The sequence below is a fragment of the Lepisosteus oculatus genome, chromosome 4 (assembly GCF_040954835.1).
Source record: "Lepisosteus oculatus isolate fLepOcu1 chromosome 4, fLepOcu1.hap2, whole genome shotgun sequence".
NCBI lineage: Eukaryota > Metazoa > Chordata > Actinopteri > Semionotiformes > Lepisosteidae > Lepisosteus > Lepisosteus oculatus.
In genome coordinates, this window is record NC_090699.1 from 51,304,694 (window position 1) to 51,317,184 (window position 12,491).

At 36.3% G+C, this 12,491-nt stretch overlaps 1 protein-coding gene across 5 annotated transcripts in view; it reads right to left on the bottom strand.

Annotated features, from left to right (window-relative positions):
* Nucleotides 1-3,482: 3,482 nt before the first annotated feature.
* The window catches only part of pdzrn3b (PDZ domain containing RING finger 3b), a 112,404-nt gene continuing 103,395 nt past the window's right edge, over nt 3,483-12,491 (bottom strand). For 4 of the 5 annotated variants that reach the window (XM_069189361.1, XM_015347292.2, XM_015347294.2 and 1 more), the window contains 6 exons: nt 10,731-10,818; nt 8,328-8,426; nt 7,861-7,923; nt 7,627-7,728; nt 6,381-6,497; nt 3,483-5,988 (listed from right to left, as the gene is read on the bottom strand). In XM_069189361.1, the coding sequence (XP_069045462.1) occupies nt 4,441-5,988; nt 6,381-6,497; nt 7,627-7,728; nt 7,861-7,923; nt 8,328-8,426; nt 10,731-10,818 (2,017 nt within the window). In that variant the 3' untranslated portion in view covers nt 3,483-4,440. The remainder of the gene's footprint in view (nt 5,989-6,380; nt 6,498-7,626; nt 7,729-7,860; nt 7,924-8,327; nt 8,427-10,730; nt 10,819-12,491) is intronic. The other variant, XM_069189360.1, reaches the window with a different exon arrangement.

The following is a 12,491-nucleotide window of genomic DNA, read 5'->3' on the forward strand; positions in this document are numbered from 1 at the left end:
ATTATCATCCGTGCAGATAGTTCCTCTACTTCTAGAGCAAGGAAATACTTTTCCTTTCGTAAATGCTGACGAATGAGTTTCTGCTCATCTCCATGCAGCAGACTTTGATCATGTTGCACAGCAGCCATCTGTTGGAGTGCTGTGGTATCATCATCACTTTGAAGCATTCCTCAACATTTCCTTCTGCATACAGAAAACACTCCTTGCACACAAACTGTATTGCCCACATTCTCTGCCATGTGTGACAATTTGGGGTGCCACATCATCTCTGGCCAGGATCTTTCAGTTGTGGCTTCATTCCTTCACAGGGAAACTAGCCACACAAATGTGTCTTCCTAATTAGTTACTATTTAGATATGGGTTAAGCTTCCAGCACTGACAGGCAGCAACAATCAATCTTGGCTCCACCTTTGGAACCCCTTGTTTTCTTTCAGCACTTAAACCTCTTTGTTCAGCAATTCAAGACTCCCTAAGAATACAAAAGGCTTGTATTTACCACACCTTTTATACCATGAGAGGCTACAATTAAGCTAATTATCCACAGCTGAGCCTCAACACACTGGACTCTGGCTAATCAGTGTTCCCTTTTTTTATTCCTGAAAATGTAGTTTTCTCATTGGAACAGAGCAGAGGATTATAGTGGGTAGAGGCTTCTCAAACATCTTGTTCCAAAATGGATTCCTTTACAACCTTGCCCTACATTCTGTCACAGGATCAAAATGTGGTAGAGAAAGGTAAACAAAGGACTAGGAAATAGGAGGAAATAAGAGAAAATGAGAAATAAGTTACATGTTCTTGTTCTCTGGCACAATGAAAAGAATGCCTTTAGGGTTTAGATATCTCATTCAAAACCATTTTAGGATTATTGGAATCACTGATTCTGGATTTTTTTCTTCTTAGGAATTCTAAGTATGGCTGTCATAGAATAATCAATTTCAGATTTTTAAAGAAATACTGTGATGTATAATTTACACATCAATCATGTGGAAGCAATTTCATCATCTTATTTCAAATTAAACCTTAAACCTTAACCTTGATGATTGCACACCTGTTGCCTACATAATGTTAGGATTAGTGATTAGATTTCAAATCCAAGCTTTGTCCAGGCCTTAAAGGCTGTGCTGCATCAACACCTCATTGACCTAATCAGAAAATCAATCAAGACTTTTGGTGTCATTGTGATAAGCTCCTTCAACAAGAAAAGTTGAAAAATTAGGCATTCTACAAAATATCCAGTAAGCATCCTAAAATTTAATTCCTTTTAGCTCCAGACAATTTTGATATTGCAATGACACAACCAAGTGCCGAAGCCTTACTGTTTTCACACATTCTATAGCTCTACTAAAAAAAACCTACCACCTTTAAGCAACTCCAACTGACTGTTTTGTGGCATAATTGCACGTACTGTAGCACACATGAAGCTTGATCAAGGGATTTGTGATATCTGAAAGCACTCTGTCCCAATCATTTATATACTGTAGTAGGCTTTTTAGCCAGGTTACCAAGGTACCAATATGCCATACTAATGCACAGCCTTGAATTAAAAATATATACATGGCTACCTGTAAGCCCTCTGCTGCTGGAGAGTAACTGCATGCTTATAATCTGACATGCAGAATAATGTAGACAGCTTTATTCACTGTCTTTTTGTCTTTTTTCAGTGTTTCTATAGTATCTCAGTAAATAAGAACAGACTAAATATAAATTTGAACTAAGTCAGTTTTAGTTTTATGTGGACAACTGCCTTCATCTCCTGATATTCATTTGATTTTTCAATTAATTCCACGAATGCCCCATTCATCATCCTGGTCACTTACAGACCTTTACCTGAATGCCTATTCTTTGTGTCAACTGGCGGTTCTGCGATTGGCTCTGCAGAATAACATGAAAGCCCTGACTTTGATATCTCAGACTCCATCAAGACGATGGCAAAACGCAACTTGGTACTGCCGAGATGAGGAAATAAATGAAAGGGCACATTTTTGTTCCCTCCCATGAATTTCTTTAGACAGTATCAAGAACAGAGAGGAATAGCAGTGCGTTAGCAATGTTAATAATCAGCAACCAGTTAATTTTGGAAACATTTCCTGTTGTGCATGTTTATTTTCTGATATTAGGTTTTCACTTTATAGATACTAGGATCTGGATTCCAGATATCTGCTGGGAGGTTTTTGCTATTACATGAGCACACACTGAAAATAATGAAAATACAGAGACAGTCTGTATAAAAGGATATATTTACTTTATGGAGAGATGTTGTTCTGAGTTACCATTTAGCACCTAGCTGCAATACAAATATCATCATGCATTGCAAAATGTTATAACATAACTAAGGATGATGGACTTTTATAAATTTTTGTTCTTAAAATGAAGTTTTCTTTTGTGGTTTGGGCAAGTAAGGCTGTACTTACAATAATAAGCATAATGCATATTGCCTATCTTGTATGGATTGTAATGATATTTTTACTGCAATCAAAGTATTCTTGAAATTTACTATGCAGTAAACATTTCAGAAACAAATACACAACTTGTGTCAGATGAACTATAATATTGATTTGCTTCCAGTGGTTTGGGTTTATGGTTTTATATAGTGTTATAAAAAGGTGTATAAAAATGTCACATTTCATTGACTAGTGCATCACATCTGTGGCTGACAGTAACAGCAGGACAGTAAAGTCAAATTTTATGTATTGAAAACCACATAGCGAATTTTCAAGAATAAGAAAATAATGCCATTCTACATAGCAAACTATAACTTTCAACTACAAAAAGTGAATCTGAATAAAGACATTGTTGGGATTTCTTTTTGCTAGCAGATTCATTGATGCTACATGCTTAGATGATGGTTAAATGAATTAATATGAGGAAAGTGTATGTCAAGTATTTGTACAGTATGTGTTCATTTAATCTTTCCAGAATTGTGTTTATCTATATAGTTTTATTAAATAAAAATAAAAATATGCTTTTTAATCATAAAGCATATAGGTAATGTTTTAGTATACTATTTGGTTGAAAAGTTATTCGTTTTGGGGTGTGAGTCTGAGAATGTATAATTCTAACTGGGATAACCAAATATTTTTTAATGTTTTCTGATCATGCACAATAAGAAGCATAGTATCCTGGTTAAGCTTGTTGTTCAAGTACTAAAATCCAAATTCTGAAAATGTCTACCTGTTTTATCATTTCTGTAGTGAGTGGCTGCCTATTGCTATGGAACCAAAATGTTATTCCATATTTTGTTTTGCAAATAGATCTGCTCCTTAACACTACTGACTGCCTGAATCTGACTTTTAAACTGAAACAACTGGCTGTAAATCATAAATTGATAAAGGTGTGTTTACCTACTGTATATAGTTGCACTTTTACTAAAACAAATGTAATAAAGCTTCCTTATGTTTAGATGCTTTGAGTCCTAAATGCTTTTCAGTGTATCAATGCCATTTTCATTTTCATGAAAAAAATAAAACATTCTTTCACCACTGTTTTGAAAGCGCATCAAATATAAAACAATAATTTATTATTTATCTCATTTTACAAGACATCAAAAGGTGTTGCTATCTAGGAATTCATTAAATTGTAATATTTAGTTCAGTACATCCAATCCTACAAAGCGCACAGTAACTACAATAGGCTCCAACAATAACACAATAAGCTTTTTATATATATAAACAAACAAATTACAGTAACTGTACATGCAAAACCTGTTCAACTGGCTACAGAGTTTCGCAGGCAGTATTTCTAACAGGTCTGTCACAAAACAACTAATTTTTAGGAAAATGCTGATAATATGCAGCATCCCTTTTGTGGAACTTTAATACAAATTAAAAAGCTGGTTGTGTACAAAAATCATAAAAAGTACAGCCCAACATGACCACCATTGATTTGTTCGGAAAATCTATTAAAATGTACAAAAGTCCATTCAAAAAGGATCCCAATACTAACTTGAAGCTAAATACTGTTTTTTTTTTAAAATAAGCAAATAAAAGTACACATTAACAGTAAAATACTGATAGAAAATACTTGTTTTCAATAAAAATACATACATGTCGGTTGTTATCTGCCCTAGGCAAGCATTCTGTCTACAAATGCAAAAGGGTTTGCAAGTCTAACTCGGGATTATTGATGAGACAATGTTATGGATATTGATGTATAAAGGCAGCATGAAACAGTTTTTTTACATTGTATTCAAAACTATGAGTACAAAGGTAGAAAGGTTATTGAAAGCAGATTTGAAAAAAAAATGTTTGTTTATGTATAATTTGCCTTCAATCTACACTGGATTTTATAATCTGTCATTCCAGATAACCATCCTTTCAAATTGTAGTTTTTTTTTAGATCAACTTATTTTATATTTACAAAAAACATGGTTGCCACATTTAACATGGCAGGAATTTCTACCCCAAATGGTAGTGTCTTATTTACATAATTTAGAAGGCCCACCTACACAGTGGTTACAGATAAAAGGGAATTGTACACTCTTGTTCCATCAGGGGATCTGGTGCCATGAGTTAGCAGTTCTTGGATCGTCATCCAGTTGTCAAATATTTTCTTGTTTCTCTTTTTCATCATTTTTTTGTGGCTCAGTTCGATGATGTTCAACTCTTTTTTGTCCTCTCCACCTCCTTGCTCCCTCAGACAGTCCAGTCTGCTCTGCTTCATGAACTCCCGCCTCTGCCTCTGCTCCTTCGCTCTCACAACGTGCTGCTTCCTCTCCTCTTTGCTCCAGTAGCGGCCCATCTTCATCTCGCTGATGGTGTCGTCGTCTGTCGTCATGCCGCTTCGTTCCTCCTTTATCCTCATTGCCCGCTCCTTGAGGAGCTTGTCCCTCACGGGTCTCTTGGTAATGTAGCGTGTGCCATCGCTCCTGACCTTTACTTTCCACTCCATCTTGGGCTCCAGTGTGCTTTGTGAGCTGGGGTCTCTGCACATGCTCACAAGGCTCATTTGACTCTGGGCATACTCAACGGCAGACTTCTGCTGAATCAGCTGCATGTAGCTCTGGTAGTGCTGGGCATGAGCTGGAATATGAGCATGTTTGTAAGGAGAGTGTGGGTAGGTTAAGCAGGAGCTAGAACTTTTTGAAGGCTTATTGACTTCCGCAGTTTTCCTATCTTTTCCTTCTGATTGCTTGCTGGAGTCTGAATCCTTGGAGGAAGTGCGACCTTTAACAGAGGTTAACTCCTGACCTCCCACTTGGGACAACAAAGGCTTCTGAGCCACACTATTTGCCCCTGTCATACTGACAGCCACCCTCTCACTGCCCTGGCTGCTCTCTGCTGTTCTCCGCAGGGAGTTGTCAGGGGACATCTCCAGTGTTAGAGGTGTGCTCCTGCAACTCTCACCAGTATTGTAGGCACTTGAGCTATCCTTATCTGATTTCTCTGGCAGCTCTGTTATATCCGACAGCTCATGCCTGCGAACGTCGATGCTGGTGTTGTAGTTTCGGAAACCGCTGTTGTGTAGCATCCAGGACTCTCGATACTGCTCCTTCAGCTGCTGCATCTTGTGAGCTCTCACAATGTTGAGGCACTCCAGCTCAATGTTTCTTAGCTCTTCATTCAGCATCTCCAGCTCCTTGTCAACACTTTCTTGGTCACTTTTGTTCACATCTGTTGTACTGGTACTGTAGTAAAGACTGTACTGGTTGGCGCTCTTCACTTGACATTTCAGCTCAAGAAGCTCACGGAATCTCTCACACTCATCTGCAGGGATTCCCAGAAAGTCTGCATCTGTGCAGTCTGCAGATATGAAGGATTCGTTGCTGAACTGCATGTCCCCACTACCGAGAGTGTCATGGCTGTAGGTCAGTTTCTTGTGGCTCCCTAAGGTATTGGAGGACGTGGTCTGGTCATCTCCCATGTTCTCTTGCTCTGAGCTCTCATCGTTGCGTGTACTTTCGTCGGTGCGCCCCACCCCACTGTCCTTCTCGTGCTGGTTGGACAAAATTGTCGCTGTATCTGTAGTTCCACCGTCTTCCTCATGCTTTTTCTGAAACACAGGTTTCATAAACAAAGGAAAAGGATTGACTCAGTATTCAGCATCAGAATCACATGGCTGTACATGAGAACAGAGAAAAAAATGACAAATGAAAGGTCATCTCACTTTGCTGCTGGTGACCCTGATTTTTTCAAAATGAAAAGCATTTTTTACCCTGGTTCAGAAATCCAGAGAAACAGGAGAACTAATACTTGTAGAAGCCTAAATATACAGTAGTACCACTAAAAAATTTCTATCTTGAAGTAAATGATGGGATACAGGGAGACCTGGACCTTGAGAACATATATTCTGTGAATTTCATCAGCTGCTTTTACCTTCTGAATGGAAATGCCATTTGTAATGACATATTTAGGACAATGTATTGTATTGCAAAATTGCCTTACCTGTTGAAGCATGCTGGCAGTGAATTGCATGGCCTGGTGGTGCTGCTGTTCCAGCATATCCATGTGTAAATCATCCAGAAAGTCATTCCTGTCATCATCCATCCATCCTTCATCCAGCTATGAAAACGCAATAACAGAATACTTCACTTTCCAAGATCATGAGAATACTAGTGATTCATACTTAACTATCACTGATGAAAACTGACAATTACTTCAACCACCCTAAATGTTTGAAAGCAAATAATAATAATTATTATTATTAAATCCTTAAAAAATATATTTTTAACAACATTGTACTGTATAGTTTAAGCCTTATGACTAAAATGAGTAGCAACACTGTTGTGATGGTTTATGCTGCTGGCTTATAGCTCTTAGGTCCTGGGTTTGATTGTGGTCTGAGATCTCTTCTGTGTGAAGTTTACATGCTTGGTGGAGTTTGAAGTTTATGCTTGTTGTGAAGTTTATGGCTTGGTGGGTTTTCTCTGGATGCTCTGGTTTCCTCACAACTTTCAAAGACATCCTGAGTAGATTAATTTGTGCTTCCACATTGTCCCTGCACATGTGTGCACCCTGCAATGAACAGATATCTCACCCAGGGTATAGTTTCAGTCCTGTGCTTCTCAAACAGACTCTAGCTTTTTGTGACCCACATCAAGAATAAGTGGGTTCTGCTAATGGACAGATGAAATTAAAAATTGTCCAGCTTCAACAGAAGAACAGATGAAACCAAACACGTTCTATTTTTGCATTTTATACATCTAACGGTTCAATGTTTCACGTCATAGATAACCCTTGTCCTCGCCAGTAAATCTGCTGAGCTGGAAACTTAATTTTCTGCTACTCTTTTAGTGTCAAAACTCCACTGCCTCTCTCGAGCATGGAGGTGACGGTAGCAATGCTAAATTCCATCTTTCCTGTCTGTGTGTGTTACTGTTGTCAAAGTACTTGCTCTTTACAAGGATAATGGGAAATCCTGTCTTCTGTTGGTTTTTACACTATTCCCTGTTATATTCTCCAATTCTACGATACCTTTACTTTAACTAAATAAAGGTATCATATAAGTAAAGGTATCAGTTAAGGAACATTAACTTCAAATAAGAAATATAATAAATACTTGCAGGACAACAAATATCTGAAAACATGTTCAAATGTTTAAAAACGACTTTTAAAAAGTTCCGGCAACTTCAATTCCCGAAGAAGGTTATTGATAATTTCAACAGGTTTCCTAGAAGGACAGCTATCTTACCTGAATTTCAGGCCTGGCCACAAGAAGAGACACATTTTTACTCTCTTCACTGGTCAGCAGAGCAACTGCTTCCTCCCTGTTCCGCACCTCTATACCATTGATCTACACAGAGAAAGCGAAATATAAAAGTACATAAGAAATGTTATAATAGAAAGGAATAGAAATCAACCCTTCCTGAGGAATACAATCACATTAAAATATTAAAAAGCATTATAGTCCAGGTGTTTTACTTACTTGGATAATACGATCTCCCTCTCTGATTCGACCATCTTTAGCAGCGATGCTGTTGGGGTCAATCTAAAAAACAATTTTATAGACACGAAGAGAGTGAATATATGTAAAACCATGTTTTCTACCATCTTGTAGCACGCTATAGAAGAAGGCATGAAAAAATGGCTAATATATTTATATGATTTTCAGGGTAGAAATAAGAATTCCAAAGACCTCATATATATTCATTTTGAAAAAAATGCCATCGTCTGCTACCATAGTGACAGTAAGATGATAAATGGACTGGTGGACAAATGTCATTCTTTATTCTTTGCTTTCAGTCATATATCAGGGGTAGCATCCTTGATATAGGAGTAGTTTTGCTCATGGCTAATTTCTGCTTCTCTGTTGCTTTCTTTTGGAATGTGTGTACCATGTTTTCCAGCTTTTCATGACAAGTCATTTTTCCCCAGCACTATTCTGAAACGCACCTCGCTTACATAGATCCCTGTGTCATCTTCATCATCAGTTCTGTAACAAAGAGTGAGTCCAAGTTTGTCCTGACTGTTCAGTCGGTACAAGTCCACTTCCTAAAAGGAGGAAAAACACCTCTCAGAACACTTAACTACAACATTTACATGAACATTAAAATACATTCTAATCCTTTAAATGTAACAAAAGTTACATTTTCTCAAATATTCTATTGTCACTCACAAGTGCAGGTAATTTATGTTGGAGTTATTAAGGTCTCTTTAAATCTTTTGTGAAACTCTGACTATTGCAGTACTGTCATGATACAGATCCCACAAGGCTCAGGTAACAAGAAAGTATGATTACACCCTCTAATATATCTCCCCATGTGATTATGACTGGGGTAGCAACAAAAGACCATGCTTCTTTTTTATTAATGCTTAGGATACTGACCAAAATAAATATGAATAATTTATTGACATGTCTGGAAGACAGCTGCCCAGCTCTAGCAGTCCGGCAGTGACTCCCTATTGAATTGTCAACATGTGTAATTTGTTAAATACCACAACAGTGTTTAAGTGACATGGCTCCATTTGTGACCATAGAAAATAGATAATAGTATAGTATAATCCTGGCACCAACACAGTTAACATTATATACTTGTTTTAAAACATTTGTTACATTAATTGCTAGTGTACAACACATGCAAGAAGTACTTTTACTTCCTCTTCATCCATAAGTCTGATGTGTTTTTTGATACATTTCCTGTTATGATACTTTTTGTTGAATGTTACTTAAGAAATTTTAATGACACTTTAAGTGAAATAATTAATGCAATGATTATTGTGATTACTTGGTACATAAACGGGACTACAATCTCTTCCAGAAAGACATCTTACATATATTAAGGAAGACAAATAATTACAGTGCACAAGCTCAGGTATTTTTTCTCATACAAAAAGAAGCACTCCAATGCTAGCCTGTGCAATCACAAGGCTAAGAGGAATAGAACAAATTACAAGTATCAGAGACTCCCCATCCTGGCTGTTAAAAACAACAACTAGTTAAATCTTTATGACCTGCTATAGTATATAGTCATTATGGTGTAAAATAGGAACATTTCCATCAACCTAAAAGGTAAATCACATTAATAAAAGCTGATGTAAGCAAACAGTTTGACGCTCAAGAGGAACACTGTGACACATGAAAGACTTATAATACAAGACCTTATAATACAAGAATTAAGTCTGAATTACAGACTGTGTCATGTCCGAAAAGAAAAACAAACGTCCTGAGAGTATGTGCCTGGGCATTTTTTTATTTTTACTGGAAGCATATCGACATTTTCTTGGTAAATTATGATTCTCCCTCAAAAAAAAAAAGAGTGCTTCTTTGCGGTCCATCTTCATGGCTGTTTAATAATGAAATCTTTCCACTGAAGAATTCCATTTGATTTACAAACCAACATATACATAAAATATTAAATTCTAAGAGTCTTGAATAGGTGTGTCAAAAGATTTTTGAGTGTGTTGGACATAGATGGCTGTGAGCTGCAAAGATTCAGTCATTCCCTACAATGAAGCCTCTGGGAACTAAGTGATATTTGTCTTGTTGTTTTGACATTTCCATTACAGTAAATGGAACAGTGGTAGGATAGAGAGCATTTATCAATAGCAACAAAGCAAACACAAGAGGAAGACATGGGGGCTTTGTTATTGCCTTGACCCATCCATTGATCCTTGTTTCCAAGATATCCAGAAGATTGTTTAGCGGCCTTAAGAAATATCATCAGGCCACTGGGAGAGTTCCTAGTGTTCAGCTGACTGTGTCATGCAGCAAGTTCACCTCTTGGCTCTATGCAGTACATCAAAGTCAAAGTTATTAATGCTAAGGTTTAGGGCAAATGGTGATAGGCCAATGACCTTGAAATTTTTATTTTTTTCAGGCTCTTTTCTCTGTCTGACTACACATTGACATAACAGTAAATTTATGAAGGATATGCATACTTAACTATTTTTTCCATACCCAATGCTCCAGGATGATTATTTGAACAAACCTCCTTACAAGTGTACTTTTGTCAACCAAATGAAAGGCATATTAGTAGTTGTCACAAATAAATAATGATGTTACCATCTAGCATCTGGTAATGGTTTACTATAAACAAGCATCTCAGTTCGTGTCTGGCTTGTATTTAAATCTGTATACAAGGATAAATTAGCCATAGGTTCACAAATAAAAATGCTGTTCAGTGAAAAATATCTAGTGAGCTGCACAGAGTATACAATGTGTTGACAGTTAATTGCATTGCAGCCAAAGGGTCTACAAGATACTGTATAGCTGTATTGTATAGATATTTAAACAGAATATCTTTATTTTAAGTAACAATGAGCCACTGTAGAGATTGGCAATTTCTCTGACACTACCTCATATTCAAGCTCCTCTCTCTCCATTTCCTGGTGCATGCCTTCCAAGAAGTCATTTGGGTCATAGTATTCATGTCCTGGGGAATGTCTATAAAAGCAATATTTGACAAAATGTGATACAAATATCGTAACTCTTTGATGCTCATGATGTTTTCATATTCTTGGAACAAGAGCTCAGAACAGTTACTGTTTATACACAAAGTCCTGTAAATAATAAGTTACTTTTTCACAGAAAACACAGACAAGACACAGAGACAGAAACAACTTACTTCTGTGAAATAATCACAGCAAGAGCTTGAAGTGTGATGCAGTTTTACAATTATAGCAATCTACAACTTTTATAAGTGAACACTACCTTCTGGAAGAATTAATATACTGTACTGGGACAAACTCTCCTGAATTTTTTAGAGATAGTTTACTTTCTCAGTGACCATCATGCATATTCTTTTCCTTAACCACAGTGACCCTAAGCATTAAAGCATATTTTATTGTACTAATGACAACAATTATATAGTCTTATTCCCAGCAATTTATTATCTTGTGGATCCATAAAGAATTCAGAAAAAAAAACACAAAATGTGACAAATAACTTATTGGACGATAATGTACAAATCATTCTGTTTTATGATTAGACAATTAAAACAGTATAAAGGATGCCCACCCCTAAAAAAACAAAACAGTAATTTTAGATTGTCCTGGTACTGTTAAGTGTTAATCTAAGTCAATTTGCAATAGGAAAACATCCCAGATATTCTAAAATATATTGTAAATACCTATCTCAGTAGCCACAATTTAATGCTTTTTCAGATACAATACAGTATTATGACATATTCTGAGCAGACTTTTGTTCGATAAATTATTATTACAGAGTTTTTGTCTCAGAAAATAACCTGGAGAGTTTTTCAAGACCTAATTTCAAACATTTTATAATTAAAATTAATTTAAATAAAAGTAATTGTTTATAAGGCACAACAATCACAACACAACCTACCTTACCTTGCAGTTCTGACATATAATAACCAATACTAGTACATTGCTAGAGGCCACAGACTGAGAATTCTAGATATAGCTGTATGAAACCTAATACCAATATAAATTAGCATGAACCATAATTGTACTACCTGCCCTAGGCTTGGCTATCTCCCAGACTGACAAGTGTAATTTCTACATGGAACACAGCATATATAAGTGAATATTCAATTGGACTCCTGGGACGATACAGTTTAATTTCCTGTTTAAAGAGCCTAGCAATATGTTTGTTGACTATAAAGGATTCAAGAACTGCACTGTTGTAGACCTAACATTTAACAGTACATAGCCCTTAGGCAAGGTAGGAGTTTGCTTACAATTCAAAACAGCAACAAATATATACATATTTTATGACATTTGACTATAATTTGACAGTTTTTTTCTAAGATACACTGAATAAAAACAGCACAGTAATTCAAATATACCTCTTTCACAGAATATAACTCCTTCACAGAATGCCTTCTATAGGTTAAAGGTGCTGAGATATGGATTAGTATTAGAAACCCAGCCAGTTCTACACCCTTTTGGTTTGGTGTTGACAGCTTACAACTTAAGTGTGTGAGAAATGATTTTGAAATTGTGTTGAATCCTATTAGATGCAATATAAACAATTCTTAAATTCATGAAGCAGAAAATAAAAGAAAGCAAACAATGAAGTTGGGTTTCAAGAAACTGCAGTTTTCATGATGCTTTTAAATTCAGTATGTTGCAGTTTTATGGCTAAAACGTTAT